Below are 19,186 nucleotides of genomic sequence, written 5' to 3'. Positions count from 1 at the left end.
TCTGTTCGAGCCTTTTTCGGTGCTCGATCCTCCACACTCATCATCTCGATCTCCTGGTCGTGGCGTAGGGTTCGAATGTATCGTTCCCTTGCCTTCCCACTGTCTTTTGCAAGATGTGGGCCTCCGTAGATGGTGAGTAAAGTGCCTGCCACAGGAGCTGGCTGTAGAGGTGGCAAGCGTTGGCATGCAGGCGCCTGCTCATTGCCACCTTGAGCCTCTCGCTAAGACCCTCCTGCGGCTCGCACATATCTTCTTGAATGTCCCTGCCTGATTAGGAACTCAATCTCGTCTTTCAAATGGTTACATTCATTGGTGTCGTGCTCGAAGTCGTTGTGAAAACGACAGAACTTTGTTGTATCTCTCTTGGAGATATCTTTTCTTATAGATTTGGGTCGTTTGTAGGGCACGCTTGAGCTGGTCGCCTGGTAGACTTCAGCTCGGCTTTCGACAAGGGTCATGTAGTTGGTGAATCTCGGCTCAAATCGATTGCCTTTGGGGCATTTATTCTCAAAAGTTGAGGGTTCATTGTTCGCCCGTTTTCCACCGTTCCTACCACTGTCATTATCGTTGCCCTTGCCATTGCCATTGGGCTTTTCCGACCCGTTGGCGGGTTCTTCCTTGGGCCCCTTGTCTTTTGTTTGCGATTTCCCTTTGTTGGCAATCGCGTCTTCGAGCTTGATATATCGATCAGCCCGATCCAAAAACTCTTGGGTACTTCTTACCCCATTCTTTCTGAGGATACTTCAGAGGGGTGAATGACGCCTAACCCAGAAGTTAGAGCCATCATCTTACCCTCATCGCCCACTGTCTTGGCTCCAGCTACTGCTCGCATGAAGCGTTGGACATATTCTTTCAAGGGCTCTCCCTCTTTCTGGCGTATCTCGACCAGCTGGTTGGCCTCTGTGGGGTGTACGCGACCCGCGTAAAACTGTCCGTAAAATTCCTTTACGAACATCTCCCAAGATACTATACTAGCAGGAGGGAACTTAAAGAACCACTCATGGGCGGTGTTAGAAAGTGTAGCAGGGAAGATCCGGCAGCGGGCATCTTCTGACACTTTTTGTATATCCATTTGTATCTCAAACTTATTAACGTGAGATGCCAGGTCTCCGTACCTGTCAAAGTTCGGCAATGTTGGCATCTTGCTCGGCCGTAACAATCCTTTGTACAAAGGGGGTGTCCATCCTCCTATCGTACTCAATATGGGACGTTCATCCCCCGACCAAGTGCTATACTGCCTGGTTCAGAGCATCAATCTGAGCCTGAACAGCTTCTGGGACTGCTGGGGCCGCCGGTGCCGGGGGAGCGTACTCGTCGTGTCTCTCACGGCGGTCATTAAGTGCGTCTCTTAAATCATCGTCTCGACGTCTCTGCTCGCTAACTCCTAGTCGACTAAAGACGTTCTGCTGCCTGGGTTGCCCCCCAGCGTTGTGGCTAGCTGGCCTATTTTCTTTAGGTGGGAGGCTTCTGCCTCCACCTCTTTCCCCATTTCTCCGACCAACATTTCTTCTGCCGGAATCAGCTTCATTATAGTCATGGCCATCTTTGAATTGTTGCTGACTATGGCATGACCAGCTATTCACGCTATTTCCTCCTCGGGCTGGCATTTCCCGAGCGTCAGGGGGAGGCCTGCGCTGGTCGTTGGGTCCCCGTGCATTGTTATGCCGTGGGGGGCCCCTGACCACAGAGCCTGACTCGGTGTTCCTCCTGTTGGCAGAAGGACGCTGCCCCCTGCTCGGTAGATTTGGCTCTTCATCCTCGGGGCGTCTAGGGCTGCGGGGATGTTGCCCAGCCCTACTCTGCCTCGAACGCTGGGGATTTCCTCGACCAACCTGAGATGGAGACTATTGCTCAGCATCCCTAAGTGGGACATCATTCTAAGCCGCAGGCAGCTACTCCGGCCTTTGAGGGCTTGCTGGCTGCAGCGGAGGGCTTGGATTGGGACCTCTTTGAGGTGGTGCATTCGGTGGCTAATCTGGCTGGGAGGTTGGCACAGCCTGACTCCTAGCTAGTTGAATGGCTGCTTCAGGGAGGCCATGGCATCCCTCTACTGACGATCCATTTTCGTCTGCCGCTCACTCAGCTCCTAGCGCTGGTGTTCTATTTCTCTTTGCTGCAGCGCCATCGTCTCCGCAGCACTCTCCTGATTGGCCCTTAGATTAGCCATCTCATCTTGCAACACTCCTAGCATTTCCCTCAGTGTTTCGGAATCTAACTCCTCCTCATCAAACTCCAAATGTGGTTCATTCTCAGCCATATTTGGGGGAGGAGGCTGGGATGGTGCAGCGCCAGCAGCCTGTCCAGTCTTCTTGGATGTTTTCACCATTAGATTTTATCACAGTTTTTTTGTCAAACTCTCAATGAAAGCACCAGAATGTTGACCCTTGATTTGGCCAACGACACGAAGTCAAATGTACAACAAAAGATAAAACGACAATTAAGAATTTAATCTAATGGAAAAGAAGAAAACACCAAGGATTTATAGTGGTTCGACCCCAAAGAATGGTAATGACCTACATCCACTTAGTGCTATTATTGATATTGAATCTCAAAGCCGTGATCAAAGAACTAGGGTTCTTGAGTTTTACAAACCTTGGAAGAAATACAATGAAACGATGGATAATTGCACTACAGCTCTCTTTCTCTCTCTATCTTAGCAAAAAGATACAGGGATCAAAAGTCCCTTCCTTGAGCTATTTCATGTTTATTTATAGGCTCAAGGAGGGTTACATGGGCCAACGGGCCATATCTTTCCTTAATAACCGCGTATTAAGGTAATAATGAGGAAATATTCAATGCAATTATTATAAGATTACAATCTTAGAAGGAAACAAATCAAATTATACGACCAGCCTGGTCGTATCTAAAAGTTAAGCCCTGACGAAGCGATGTGTCTCTGGTCGATAGTCGAACAACACTTCTGCCACACGTCAACCACGTGTGAGAAATCCCTGCCATGTCACCAACAGCTGTTTTTTGGGTAAACACATTTAAAGATAGACACTTTCGTGGGAAAGAAATAGTCAGCATTGATGATGTGAAGGCCAAATTTACACAAATGTCCAACCCAAACCAAAATAATAGAGTTTGAAGGAATGTAAATGTAAGTAGCAAGGAAATATTAATGATGGCATCTCTCTTGTTTGTCTTTGCGGCCTTAATGTACATGAACAAAAGTTTTTCTAACATCGACTCATTATTATTGGGATTGGTTGATAATTTGGACATGTTCAACCAATAACCTTGGGGGACTCATTCTTATGAGTAAGCATTAAAGCAACTTCGGAAGTGAATGAAAGGAAAAGCAAAATTAGTGTATGAGAAAGCAAAGACGATGTCCTCATTCACCTATTCAGGCTTCGTTCTTCCATTTGTGAATTAAATGGTGTTTTAACTAGAGGTGGTAAAATGTATTTTCTTACTTTTATAGATGATTTCAGTAGATATACCTATGTGTTTCTTTTAAAGCAAAAAGATGAGACTTTTGATGCTTTTAAATTGTATAAATTAGAAGTTGAAAATCAACTAAATAAAAAGATTAAGGTGCTAAGAAGTGATAGAGGAGGAGAGTACTTCTCTAATAAATTCAATACATTTTGTGAAGAAAATGGTATAATTCATGAGTGCACTGCACCTTATACACTACAACACAATGGTGTTGCCGAAAGGAAAAATAGGACTTATCTAGAGATGATAAATTCTATGTTGGTGTTTTCTAAGTTGAACTTCAACTTATGGGGTGAAGCGCTTTTAACCGCTTGTCACATTCTTAATTGAATACCGATGAAGAAAAATGAGATATCTCCATATGAGTTATGGAAAGGAAGAAAACCCAACATAGGGTACTTCAAAGTGTGGGGGTGTCTTGCATATTGTAAGAAAACCGAACCTAATAGAACAAAGTTAGGTTCAAGAGCCATAAAGTGTGCTTTTGTTGGTTATGCCAACAATAGTAAAGCTTATAGGCTATTAGACTTAGAGTCTAATATTGTGATTGAATCTAGAGAAGTTGAATTCTTTGAGAACATGTTATGTGACAACAATTCTCAAGCTTCAACATCTCTAAAGGAGAATATGTTATATGAGAACAATTCTCAAGCTTCTACATCCAAAGTTGATTCTCAAGAGGAGAATTCTCAAAAGGATGTAAAGCAACCCTTTGAACCTACAAGAAGTCAAAGGATTAAAAATCATAGAAGTCTAGTAGTGGATGAGATAGATTCTCAACAAATTTCATTCTACATGGTAGAAGGAAATAGAGAGGAAGTCATTAGGAAAATACCTATTGTACTTCTCGTTGAGGATGATCCTAAGACTTATAGAGAAGCTATGCAATCGAGAGATAGTGCATTTTGGAAAGAATCTATGCAATCGAGAGATAGTGCATTTTGGAAAGAAGCCATCAATGATGAGATGGATTCCATTCTTTCCAATAACACTTGGGAATTGGTAGACCTCCCACCGGGGTCTAAGCCATTGGGTGTAAGTGGGTATTTAGGAGAAAATACCACACTGACGGCACTATCCAAACCTTTAAAGCTAGATTAGTAGCTAAAGGGTTTAGGCAAAAAGAGGGTATCGATTATTTCGATACCTATGCGCCTGTTGCAAGAACAACTTCTATAAGAATTTTGTTCGCTCTAGCTTCTATACACAACTTGTATGTTCATCAAATGGATGTCAAAACGACATTCCTTAATGGTGACCTCAATGAGGAGGTCTATATGGAACAACCCGAAGGGTTTGTCCTACCAAAATATGAACATAAAGTGTGTAGACTTGTAAAATCCTTATATGGATTGAAACAAGCTCCTAAGCAATGGCATGAGAAATTTGATCAAGCCATCATGTCTAATGGGTTTAGACATAACAATGGAGACAAGTTTTTGTATTCCAAAACTTGTAAGGGATATGTGATCATTGTTTGCTTATATGTGGATGACATGCTTATTCTAAGTAATAGCATGAAAGGGATAGAAGAAACGAAGAGGTTTCTATCATCAACCTTCATGATGAAAGATCTTGGAGAAGTTGATACCATACTCGGTATCAAAGCAAAGAAACATAGTGGGGGTTTTGCGTTAGGGCAAGCCCACTATGTTGAGAAAGTATTGAACAAATTTAACCATCTCAAGGTTAAAGATGCCAATACTCCATTCGATCATAGTGTCAAACTAGAGAAGAATGAAGGAAGAGCGGTGGCTCAATTGGAGTACGCTAGTGCTATAGGGAGTCTAATGTACGCTGCCCAGTGTACTAGACCTGATATAGCATTTGCGGTAAGTAAACTTAGTAGGTTTACAAGTAATCCAAGTGTGGATCACTGGAAGGCAATTGGAAGAGTCCTAGGTTATCTTAAGAAAACCAAAGGACTAAGCCTTCACTACTCCAAATTTCCTTCGATTTTAGAAGGATATACAGATGCAAGTTGGATATCCAATATTGGGGACAACTTGTCCACAACTGGTTGGGTATTTACACTTGGTGGAGGTGCAATTTCTTGGGGTTCCAAGAAATAAACCTGTATATCTCATTCCACTATGGAAGCAGAGTTCATAGCTCTAGCTGCTTCCGGCAAGGAGGCCGAATGGTTAAGGGATCTGTTGATAGAGATTCCCCTAATCAAAGATAATGTATCTACTATATCGATACATTGTGATAGCCAAGCGACATTGGCTAGAGCATACAGTGGGGTGTATAATGGGAAGTCTAGACACATTAGACTGAGACATGGATATGTAAGAGAATTGATTCAAAAAGGAGTCATCTCAATATCCTATGTGAGAACAAGTGAAAATCTGGTGGATCCTTTCACTAAGCCACTAACGAGGGATTTAGTGGCTGCATCATCTCGAGGGATGGGACTTAAACTCCCTAAAGAGATTCACGATTGATGGTAACCTATCTTAACACTAGTTATTCAACTAGTGTTAGGTTCAATAGGTAATAACAAGTCAGTCAAGTGAATATTAGTTGTACTCAAAACAAGTCCCATCTGAGATATTGAGTACTTGTGTGTTACCAAGTGGAGGGTTAAAACTGAAAGGTTTTTTAATAGAATTCAGTCTTGTAAAGACAAGTATTTTTGGTAACAAAATACTGTAAGAATTCTACCTATATGGACCTAGGGGTGGTGCCGCCTCTCATGAGAATTGGGAGTATTCTCAAGAACATCCACGAATGGAAAGTGCACATGGCCATTAACGGTGCAAAGCGAGACATAGAGGTCTCAAGTGAACATCGCAAAGGTGTGTGTGCTATCACCGATTTGTCATCATGAAAAGATGGTTCAATGCCTAGTGCAACCTAATTTTCGACAATTTTTGTGATAATTACACTATAGTAAAGTTCAAGTTGAAAAACACTTTACTTTATACACTAATGCAATGACTCCTATAAGAGAGAGTTCTTATTTAATCAAGTGGGGGATATGTTATTTTTCAAAAATATGTTATATTTCAAAATATAATGATTGATTAAATAAGTGTTACAATAGATAACTATTTAATCTTGTGGGGGAATGTTATATTATTTTATAATATAATGTAAAATTATATTATATTATAATATAATGTTTTAGATTAAATAAATGTGACAAAGTGTGTCACATATTGTAACATATAATAGAGAGTTACAATATTTAGATATATGAGATATGTCCAAATAATGTAACATATTTGGTGTTACAAATTTGTAACTTCCAAATATTACCCTTTATTGTGCAAAATTGTTGTTACACAATATTGAGATGAATTTCATAAAGCCATATGTAATATGGCTGTTAGAGATATGATTTTAACCCCAATAATGTGTTTTGGGAGTTACAAAATCATTTGGGAGGGTTTGGAACCGTTTGGAAAAACAGCACAATTTTTTGTGTTGAAATTGGTTAGTGGCCGCGGCCTGTGGGTCAGAGACCAGTGGCCGCGGCCACCATTGTCTCTGGCCGCGGCCACAGGCCAAAAAACTGACCAATTTTCAGTTTTTTCAATATTTGTTTAACGGCTCAAAAAACCCAAATAACTCCCAAATCTCTTTTTTAATTCCATATTAATCCAATTAAACATTGGTAACATCCATGGGGGTTGGTGGAATTTGAAATTCAAAGGGTGTCTCTAAACTCTATAAATAGGAGTCTATAGCTCACTTGTAAGACACAACTTTTCTATCCACTAGAGCACTTGGCTAGAAACACCTTGAGGCTTGATAATTCCAGAAAGCTTTTCCAATATCTGAGAGAGATCCCTTAGTGCTTGAGTTAGGGGGAAATAAGCTTTTGGACAAATGTTTTAAACCTTGTTCAAGTTGGTGATCCCCAATCCTCTTCACTTAGGTTGTGTAAGTGAGAGTTTGATTGTGTTCCTGTTCTTCTTTTTATTCTATTGCTTTTCTTCTTATTCTCTTGTTCTATTTACTTGTATATTTTGTTTAAGAGTTGTAATCATTTCATTTGGTCTAAACACTTTATTTTACTTGTAATCTTTTGCTTAGAGTTGTATTCTCACTATTCTCTTCTTCATCATCATCTTCTTCCTTTCTTTAGTTTATTTGTATTTTCAGTTATAAAGTTGTAACCTTATTTAATCAATCTATATTTACTTGTAATATTATTGCATAGAGTTGTAATATTATAATCATTTCCATTGAGGCAAAACAATATTTTCCTAACAGAGAATGCCACACATCCAAGGATTCATTCGTATCCCTGAACCAAAGTCAAACCGCATGATGGATATATTAACTGCTGTGTTGGAGTTTGGAGGTACAATTAATTGGGCCGATGATACTGATGGGTATGCGAATTGTGACAATGTTAGTGTTACAATTGAAGGCCAAGCTACAGAAGTTGGTAACAAAAATCATGTCCAATCTACGAGCGAAGCCACAAGAGATGATACTGATAGGCATGAGACTTATGACAATGTTGGTGTTACAAATGAAGGCCAAGCCACTGGTAAGGCTATAGAAGTTGGACCAGAAGAGAGTCAAGGTGAAAAAGTTGACTGGTTTGCTCTCAAGGCTCACATAGATCAACAATTCTCAAAGATAAGATCAAAAGTTGCAATGTTGCCTTCAAATATAATTTCCTTACTTCAACAACAGAATATCGTATCAATGCCCCAATGTGATGATGGTCATGGTGGCAACTGTACTAGTGATGATGATTACATGAGAACATACTATGAACAATTTCCTCATGTTGAAGAGTAGCATCCTCAGGTTGATGACCAACCTCCTCTTGATAAAGAGCAACCTCCCCAAGTTGAAGAGCAACGTCCTCAGGTTGATGACCAACCTCCTCTTGATAAAGAGCAACCTCCCCAAGTTGAAGAGCACCCTCCTCAAGTTGAAGAACACCCTCCAAAGAGGCCACTAAAGCGTTCACATTACATGAAATCACCATACACTGACCTTTTTCATCGGACTAGATTGCAACAAGAAGATCATATCCAGTTTGATCCTTCAAGGGAGATTGATCCTGAAAAACAAAAGATGTTTGATGAACATTTAAGAAGTCAAAAAAGTATTAATTGTGGGCTTGGTTTACAAACTATAGACTATTTCCAATAGATTATTAAAGACCATGAATGACTATTTAGTGAGGTATGACATATGCTTTTATGATCCCTTATATCTAAGACTTAATTTTGTTTCCACGTGTATAATGTTATTATTATTTTTTACAGCACATTGATGATGCTCTGTTTGGCATTAGAAAGCGACAACATGAGTATCAAGATGTGATTCCACAAGATGCAATCATTTTGGATGAAAAAATTACTCAATTGGTGACCATCAACTTCAACTCTAACCTTAACATTATTGCTGATGAGATAAGTCAATATATTTCAGGGAATCATCCACATTTTTGGGGCAAGAGATGGAAAGGCTCAAAAAAGTTGTATATGTCTTTAAACATAAGGGACCATCATTGGGTTGCAGTTAAAGTAGACTTACAAGCATTAGAGTTGATTGTTTATGAATACAGTATTGGAGCGACCTTATCAAAAGAAATGGATGCTTTGATGTTGCCACTCCAAATGATGATTCCAACTATGCTTCATGTATCTTCACAATTTGAGGACATAGCACAATGTCTTCACAAACCATGGACATATACACACTTACTTTGTGTTCCGCAAAATTCAAGGTAAGTATATTTATCTAAGTCTATATATACATGCTTACTTAATCTATATTTATTACAAACTTAAATCTATTATTGATTTTAAACTTTTCTTATAACAGGGGGGATTGTGTAATGTACGCAATTAAGTTCATTGAGTTTGACATGGCTGGTTGTACTTTTGATCGTCTTTCAGATGACATGATATGATTCTACAGAATGAAGATGGCAGTAGATATTTTTTGTCAAGATTGGGATCTTTAGTAATTTGTATAATTTAAAATGTTTGGCTAGTTTCAAGAATGACAATGTTTTTAAAACTTTATACGTATCATGAATTTATCTAGATTTCTCAACCATATACTAATGTCAGTTGAGCTCTAAATTTGAAGCTTATTTAGTATTTGGAAATCTCAACTGGATATAGTTGAGTTTTACTCATGTCAGTCGAGCTCTATAGTAAACAAAATTATAATTTTGATAAATCTCGACCATATATAGTTGAGCTCTACTCATGTCAGTCGAGCCATATTGTAAAGGTTCTAAAAACTCAACCATGTGTAGTCAAGCTCTACTCATATCAGTTGAGTCATATTGTAAAAGTTCTCAAAACTCGACAAGGTATAGTCGAGCTCTACTTATGTCAGTCAAGTCATTTTGTAAAGGTTCTACAAAACATGACCATGTATAGTCGAGCTCTACTCATATCAGTCGAGCCATTTAGTAAAGGTTCTAAGAATCTCAATCATGTACAGTCGAGCTCTATACAAATGTTAATGCCACTTTTTTTTTATTAATAAATAAAATTATCAATATACATAAAAAGTTGTATAAAATATTTGTATTTTCATAATTTTGCTAGACTAAATGTCACATTTATTAATTTCTTGGATAAAAATATTTGTATTTTTATAATTTTCCTAGACTAATTGTCACATTTATTAATATTCAATTATCCTTATTAAACATACTAACACGTCTCCTATTTATTATAGATAAAGTACCGCATCTAATAAATGTAATAATGTTAATGCCACTTTTTTTTACTAATAAATAAAATTATCAATATACTTAAAAAATTAATTGTATAAAAATATTTGTATTTTCATAATTTTCCTAGACTAAATGTTACATTTATTAATATTCAATTGTTGTTATTAAACATATTGACATGTCTCCTATTTATTATAGATAAAGTACCGCATCTAATAAATGCAATAATGTTAATGTCACTTTTTTTACTAATAAATAAAATTATCAATATACTTAAAAAATTAATTGTATAAAAATATTTGTATTTTCATAATTTTCCTAGACTAAATGTCACATTTATTAATATTCAATTACATATTGACACATTTCCTATTTATTATAGATAAAGTACTGCATCTAATAAATGCAATGATATTAATGCCACTTTTTTACTAATAAATAAAATTATTAGTATACTTAAAAAATTAATTGTATAAAAATATTTGTATTTTCATAATTTTCCTAGACTAATGTCACATTTATTAATATTAAACTATTCTTATTAAATATATTGACACGGTCGAGCTCTACTCACGACAGTTGAGATTTATGATGAAATTATTATTAGTCTTTCCAAATCTCGAATGTTGACAATTGAGCTCTACTCATGTCAGTTGAGCTCTATGCTGGAATATTTATCATTCTTTACAAAGCTCGACCATGGTCGAGCTCTACTCACGTCAATTGAGCTCTATGCTGGAATATTTATCAATCTTTACAAAGCTCGACCATCCATGGTTGAGCTCTACTGACGTCAGTTGAGCTCTATGATGAAGTTATTATTAGTCTTTCCAAATCTCGACCGTTGACGATCGAACTCTACTCATGTCAGTTGCGTTCTATACTGGAATATTTATCAATCTTTGCAAAGCTCGACCATCCATGGTCGAGCTCTACTCATGGAAGTCGAGGTTCATCTCAAGTAAACACAAGAAAATTTAAAATTAATTTAAATACAATGATATAAATTAACCATAGTAATTCAAAACAAGCATATGCATCAACAATTACAATTTAGATGTTGTGGCTCGTAAGGGGCATGTTTTTTTGGAGTGACCAGGCTGCCCACATAAACCACACCTTTTTATCCATTTTTTCCCTTGCCAACTGATGGGATTCTTTTCAATTTTTCTCTACCGCACTTGATTGGGAAATTTGGAGGCAATACCTTTGGCAATACTTCAACTTCATTGACATCCCAATCTTCTTGTTGTGGGACTGGATAAATGGTATCAACATAAGCCAACGCCAAACTTTCCAACTTAAAATAATTAAAGCACAAATCATACACTTCTATTCTAGCTTGCTCATATGATGCTAATGCAAGCACACATGGAAGTTGATCAAGGTCAAAGATACGACATGAGCATTGTCTTTGACCTAAATCAATTATGGCATCATTTTCCTTACCTGTAACCTCATACTCAAATCGGTTAAGTTGTTTCACATTCATTTCTGATGCTTTCTTGAATATTTTTCTAATAATATTCTCTGCCTTGGGAGTTAAAGGTGTACACTTTGTATTGATAGATGCCATAATATTGCGGCGATTATTGAACCACTCAGAGACTTTTGCTTGCATAGCCTCCAACAACGCAATGATGGGGTACTCTTTAGGCTCCCTCAGTGTTGCATTAATAGATTCTGCACCATTCGTAGTCATAATATTGTACCGACAGCCTGTAAAGTGAGATCTTGCTCATTTACTAGGAGTGAGATTTGATTCTTCAAGATACTTCACTGCTACAGGATATCTATTCTTCAATTCATCATAGAGTTTGTTGAAGTCGGAAACTTTAAAGGCATTGGCAGTTTCTTCAAATAATTTTATGACACCTTTAACTCTAACATGTGCTTTAATATTCTAAGACAGATGCCACCTACAATGCCCATATTGTGACTTCCTATAAATATTTGACACCCCATTGATGATGCTTTGATTTCTATTTTAAATAAAGACTAAATCACTATCATCTGGTATAAGTTCTTGTAACTTTGTAAGGAACCACGACTACGAAGCATCGTTCTCTGAATCAACCACAGCCCAAGCAATAGGATATTGATGAAAATTACCATCTTGTGTTGTTGCAATGAGCATTACACCTTTGTACTTGGTCTTCAACCAAGTCCCATCCACCGCAATAATCTTTCTCATGCAACGAAATCCTTTGATGCATGCTCCATATGCTAGGAAAACATATTTGAATTTAGAATCTTCATCCACTTCCAAATGTGTGATCGTACCTAGATTCATCTTTCGAATTATGTATAAGTAAGCTAGAAGATTTTGAAAGCTTAATTCAAGTGAACCTCTAAGAAGGTTGTTTTCAATTTTTTCCCCTTCCAAGCTTTCCAATATGTTATTGGCATGTGATTGTTTTGCATAATCGTCATTATTGCTTTTGGCTTTGGTGTCTCTTTTTGACCATCGAAACTTGACCTCACGACATTAGCAACTACTGCAGCACTTGCTTGGCAATGCTTTCTTTTCCGGCTAATAAGGGAACAAGTGTGAGTGTTACAATAAGTTCGTATTGAGAAACGCTTCAAGTTGGTAACTTTTGTTGCACGCACTGCCCAATTGCATGACTTGTCAATGCATTTTGTCACATATAATGACTTGGTATATTTATTAATTTCCATCTCAAAGCAAGTCTTTATTGCAATATCGTTCAACTTAGTTTTTACCTCAGCTTTGTTCTTGAATTCTTGACCAATTGTCAAATTTGATCCATCTGGGAAACTAAATGTGTCTTCACTAGGGACTTGATGTTGTTCATCGTGGTGGTCCAATGAATCATAGTAATTAAGTGGGTCAATGTGATTTGGAGTTAGAGATGATGATGTTGTCCTTTTGTTAAGAAGGTCCACAGGTTCGCAACCTAGATTAACACCACTTTTGCCTGGTGCAGAAGCAGCATCACAAATATTATTTTCAAAGTAGAATTCACGATCAAAGTAATCTTCCACTAAACTTTGTTCATTTTCTTTCATGTTGCGTTCAACTTCCATGTCACATATATCTTCTCTCTTAATGAGCTCCACACGTAGTGCAACTCTATGATTGTTCTCTCCACAATCCAAAAGATAAGCTGCAAGACATTCACCCCCTCGTAAAATGAGTGGTGGCATATTTTCTCCCACAATGATAGGTAAGTAACTTATTTTCAATTCGATATCATTTTGATTCACCCCAATCTTCTTATACAATTTCTCCAATAACATCTCAAAAGTAATATTGGAGTCATCAACAATGATAGATATAACTTCCTTATTCTTTGGTGACCATTTATACAACCCTTGTTCATCCTTCCATTCCCTATCATATTGAGCATAGATTACCACTCAAGTCATTCCTGTAACGAGAATCAATTATTAACATTAGAAAATATATTTGATGTTAAAATTATAATTAATAAGTTTAAAATTAAAAATACGAATCTCAACCAAGTCAAGCTAGGCTCTACTAGTATCTCAACCCACTATAGTTGAGCAACAATTGAGCTCTACTAATATGTCAACCAATTATAGTTGAGCAATAGTTGAACTCTACTAGTTTCTCAACCAACTATAGTTGAGCAACAGTTGAGCTCTACTACTAGAATTAACATATCGATTGAATTTAATCTTTTTTTTTACAAAGAATGTAATCTCTCTTTTTGAAAAAAATGTTGATGGAACAATTTTATAGATTTTACAAATATAAATCTCAACCAAGTTTAGTTGAGCTCTACTAGTATCTCAACCAACTACAGTAAAACAACAATTGAGCTCTACCATTATCTCGAACATCTCTACCTAGTTGAGCTCGATTGTACCAAGGCAAGAACTAAGCAATATCATATTTTTCATGAGTTTCACTTTGCAAAATCACTATTTTTAACTCAAAACCCACAAAATGGTAATGATATGGGTAGCATTATACTTTAATTGTTATTTTTACCACATATTTATGAAGAAACAAACTTGTAAGCAAACAAAATGCAAATATTTAGTTCTAACATTCAAATCAAGAAAGATTCAGAATTTAAAATACTAATATCGATCAAGTCCAATTAACCTCAACTACTATCTTAACCAGCAATAATTGAGCAACAATTGAGCTCTACTAGTATCTCAACCATGTTTGTTCGAGCTTTACTATAACTGTCTTCTCGACTGAACACAGTCGAGCTCAACTGTACACAGTCGAGATCTGCGTATCATCTTCTTTGCGAGTTTCATTTCGAAAAATGTCATTTTCAACTCAAAAACCACAAAATGGTTATAATATGGCTAACAAGGTACTTTTATTATTATTTTTACCACATATATATGAAAAAATAAACATCTAAACAAACAAAATACAACTTTCTTTGTTTTCACATTCAAATCAAAAATTAAAAAAATTAGGGTTTCTCATTTACTTACCTTAATGTAATCACTTTTTTCCAACAATTTCACTGAAATTAGTATGTAAGTGTGTCACAAAATAATCTTTCTATAGATTTGGAGAGATTTGATAGGATTTGAAGAGATTTTGAAGAAATGGTGGATGGAGGAATGATGAGGGTTGAATACGTTTCTATTTTTAATTTTTTTCAAATCTGATTTTTTATTATTTTAATTAAAAGCAAATATAAAAATAAAAGGACATTATTGGAATATAAAAGTTTTATTAAAGGAGGAGGTTAGTGTAGCTAGACTTTGAAAAATGAAGGTTACATAGCTAACATACAAACTTTTAAGGTTATTTAGCTAAAAAATTTGACAATAAAGATGGTATATAGACTATCGGTTCTTTTATTTTTTTGGTTTTTTGTTTTTAGAATTGAAAAAAAAATGTGAAAAGGACATTAATAAGGGATATTAATGACTGTAAAAAATATGTTGGGTTACTCAAAATATCCAACGTTTCTCGAAACAATCTAATATACTACTTAAAATAATATAAATTAAAATCAATATAAAAAAATAAAATAATCATATAAAATCAAAAATTGGTTAAGATTTGTATATAAAATTAAATATTATAATAAGTACTAATATAGTAAATTTAAAATTTATTGTAATGACTAATGTAAAAATCTCAAAATAATACCTAAAATGTATCAACAAAACAAAATAATTATTGGAAAAAAAAATAATCTTTTGGTTGAGAGAAATAAATAAATAAGTTCTCAAAAAATAACAAAATAAATGATTGCATTTGTATATTACTATTAAAAAAAACCTTAACTTTCTTAAGTTAGTGCCACCTAGAAAAAAAGAAAGAAAGGTGGTAGCCTAAGAGCCTGTTTGGTTTCATAACTTAAAAACAATATTTTGTTCTAAATTTTTTTAAAAAAAAATAGAGAACGAGTTGCAGTGTTTGACTTTGTTCTCTAAAATCAACTTTTAAACACTATCAATTATAAAAAAATAAATTTTTTAGAAAACAACTTAAATATGTTTGTAAAAACTACATTTTTTTTGTTCAAAACTATTTGAGATATTGAATGGTTATATTTTAATACGTAACACATTATATTTAGGTTATATTATGGTATTTATATTTAATATTCTTTTTAGTGACCTTAATATATTTTTTCGTTATCTTAAGATATCGATTAGTTACCTATTAAAATATAACTTTATTTTTAAGTTATATTATAGTATTTTATCAATTAAGATATATTTTAGTTACCTTCAAGCATATTTTAAAATTTAACAAGTTACCAAAAAGTGTATTTTTAATTTTACATTTAAAAGTTATTATATAATATCAAAAGTTACCGTTTAGCTTATTATCAAGGTTATCATTTAGGATACTATATAGTAACTTTTAAATGTAAAATAAAAATATAATTTTTAGTAACTCATGAAATTTACGTTTGAATTATAGTTTATTTTTTGTTGACCAAGTAGATATAAGCTACGTTTGAATCATAACAAAGATACATTAAATTAACTTTTTGGTTAACCAAATAGATAGTAACTAAAAAGTTACTTTTGAATCATATCATAAGAATGACTTATGCAAATCATCTTCTTTGGCGACAGTAAGAAATCTATGCTTACCGTATACCAAAATGATCCCCTCGAGATTAGATTGATAACAAATGGCTATCCATAGTACATAGTAAGTACTGAGTATTGTACACAACATGACATACATGAGACTACCTGCAACTAAGGCATGGGGAATTTGTCTCATTTCTCTTCTTCTTATAGTGTCTTAGGACGGGTTGGGGTAATTCAATTTTGTGAAGGGTTGAGGTAATTCACCATCCTTAGAATTCTGCATTGAAAAATGCGCAAGTATCTTATTGATATAGGATGCTTGATACAGAGTCAAAACTTTGTTCTTACGATCCCTAAGGATCTGTATTCTTATAACATAGCTTGCTTATCCCAAATCTTTCACTTGAAATTACTTAAGTAACTATTTCTTTACGTTTGATAATGTTTTTACATCATTCCAAATAAGTAAAATACCATCAACATAAAAAAACCAATAAAATAACTTATTGTCTTTGATGTGTTTGTAAGCACACGGTTTATCAATGTTTTGTTCAAAACTATGTCTTGGCAGTTTCATCAAATCTTAGGTTGCACGACCTAGAAGTTTGTTTGAGTCCATAAATGGATCTCAACAACTTGAAAATCTTTTGCTCTTGACCTTTCACTTGAAAACCTTTTGTTGAGCCATAGAAATTATCTTGTCAAGAGAGTCATCCAGAAAGCTGTCTTGATATCCATTTGCTAAATCTCATGGTCCATAATAGTAACAATGGATAAAAGAATGCATATTAACTTTAACATAGCTACATGAGATAAAGCCACTTCATAATTTACTTCCTTTTTTTGAATATAGCCTTTAGCTACAAGTTTGGCTTTAAAAGTCTCCACTTTCCTATTTACGTGTCTTTATTCCTTAAAGATTTATTTGCATCCAATGTGCTTGACATCTGTAGTTAGATCTATAAGCTCCTAGAAAAAATTGGAATACATGAATTTCATTTTTTGGTTCATGGCTTCCTACCATTTATCCTTGTTCCAATCTTTCATTACATCACTAAAGGTCAATGGTGTTGGTTTTAATTATGAAAAATCAAGAATACACAGCAGAATGCACTACTAAAAAATAAGGGTTTAGCGCCAGTTACAGACCGACACTTTTGCCAATTGCGTCGGTTTCGGAGCCCTTTGAAAAAATAGAAATAAAATTATAAAGTGACATTTAGTTGTTTGCAAGACTTCAAGAATGCTTCTCTTCTCGTATTGGCCAATCTTTATAATTCTTAGGAATTTATTAGGCCCAAATAATTAATTAGAAACTAATTTTCTAATTGATTTATTTAATTAAAACTAACTTTCAATAAATAACCCTTTTTGTCATCTGTTTAATTTAGTTGAATTTAAATAATTAAAAGATTTAAATTCAAATAATTATTTATACTTAAGATAAGATCTTAACCAACTAAACCATATTTTATTTGTCTAACAAAATAAAATAAGATAATTAATTTTTTAAATTCAAACAATTTAAAAAATTAATTAAATAAAAGATAATCAACACAAAAATAGGAATTTTTTTGGGCATCATGAATGGTGCCTTAGGGTTAGAGCCAACCCTAGGAACAAGCCCCAAAGGGCTCAGCATTGGCTGGCACAGGGGCGCACGTAGGGGCGCGGGGTCGGGCACACGCAAAGGTGCGCGCGAGAAGCTCGACAGCGAGGCGCAGGGGTGTGCGTGGGACACCTCAGGTGTAGGGAGCTTGGGCTCATGGGGCTTGTGCACGGCTGGGGGCTCGGGCCACTGGGTTTGGCTGATGGCTTGGGTCCCTCATCTCCTTTTTCCTCTTCTTCTCTTGTGACCAGAATTTTGTAAATTCAAATTTCAAAAATAAAAATACAAAAAATCTTATGCCCTTTAAGGCTTACACAAGATCTAAGAAAAAACAATTCCTAACCTAATAACACCATTGTTAACCAGCATTTTGGTTAACGACATTGAGCCAATTAAACGATAGAAAATAATTATAACAAATTGAAATCAAGAAAATGACACAAGAGATTTTATAGTGGTTCAACACCAAGAGTTGGAAATGACCTACGTCCACTTGTACTTTTATCTATCAAAGAAGTCTCAAACATAAGATCAAGAATAAACAAGGTTCAACTGAGTTTCTTAAGCTGTAAAAGAATACAATTCGAAGGGTTTTGTACGAAAAGTGCTTACAAAAGAAATCTCTAGCTTTTCCTCTCGTAATTTTCACTTATCGTTAATGATTGAATGAACCCTTTATTTACCGACAGTCTTAGTGGGCTATGGGCCCTTACAAGAAAATCTAAGCCCTACATGTGTAGGTGTGGGATCAGTACATTTAGTTACATATTCAAATAATAAAGGAATAATACAACTTAAATTTCATTACATAAATATCTTGGGATATTTTATGGTGTCTCGTGAAACCTGAATCTTTGGGTTAAAGTGTCCTGCTCATCGACCAAGTCTTGTACTCCGAGTAGCTTCATGGGATGGTACTAGTCTACTCCATCATTGAGCAGGTTACTGGATCTTTGCTAAACAATCTTTTATATTATGACATATCCTTCTCGATCAGCTACTCCTTCCGACCAGCTCTCTGAATTTAATGTGGTATGACGCCACGTGTCTCTTTCGTAGAAGCCACATCATCAAGTCAAAATTGGGTTAAACAACCAAATAATTAACGATCCATCATTCAGCCATACATTCAAAAAACATATCCATCCATCCAATAGACATATAAAAAATTCAAGAAACCCACACAACATTTAATATATATATATGTAGACTGCTCTGGTACCAATTGTTGGTATTAAATATGAAATAGAATACGCTACAGAATTGGATCTTTTAAAAAATTATTTATACCAGCAAGGATCATACATATATAGATATATTAAATCACATACAAATAGATAAAAGATTACATCTTGAAGCCTATCAAGTGTCATTGAATCTTTTTGTATAAATCAACGACCTTCCTATCTTTATTCTGAAAGCTCACACCTTAGCCT

At 35.4% G+C, this 19,186-nt stretch overlaps 1 protein-coding gene across 1 annotated transcript; it reads right to left on the bottom strand.

Moving 5' to 3' along the window:
* Window positions 1–11,243: 11,243 nt before the first annotated feature.
* Window positions 11,244–11,822, bottom strand: LOC133832568 (uncharacterized). The gene has a single exon (XM_062262893.1). The coding sequence runs from the start codon at window positions 11,820–11,822 to the stop codon at window positions 11,244–11,246; it is 579 nt and encodes a 192-aa protein (XP_062118877.1).
* Window positions 11,823–19,186: the final 7,364 nt, after the last annotated feature.

The sequence above is a fragment of the Humulus lupulus genome, chromosome 4 (genome assembly GCF_963169125.1).
Source record: "Humulus lupulus chromosome 4, drHumLupu1.1, whole genome shotgun sequence".
NCBI classification, from domain to species: domain Eukaryota; kingdom Viridiplantae; phylum Streptophyta; class Magnoliopsida; order Rosales; family Cannabaceae; genus Humulus; species Humulus lupulus.
Note: the sequence above shows the minus strand (reverse complement) of the source record. Positions and strands in the feature narration are given on the sequence as shown.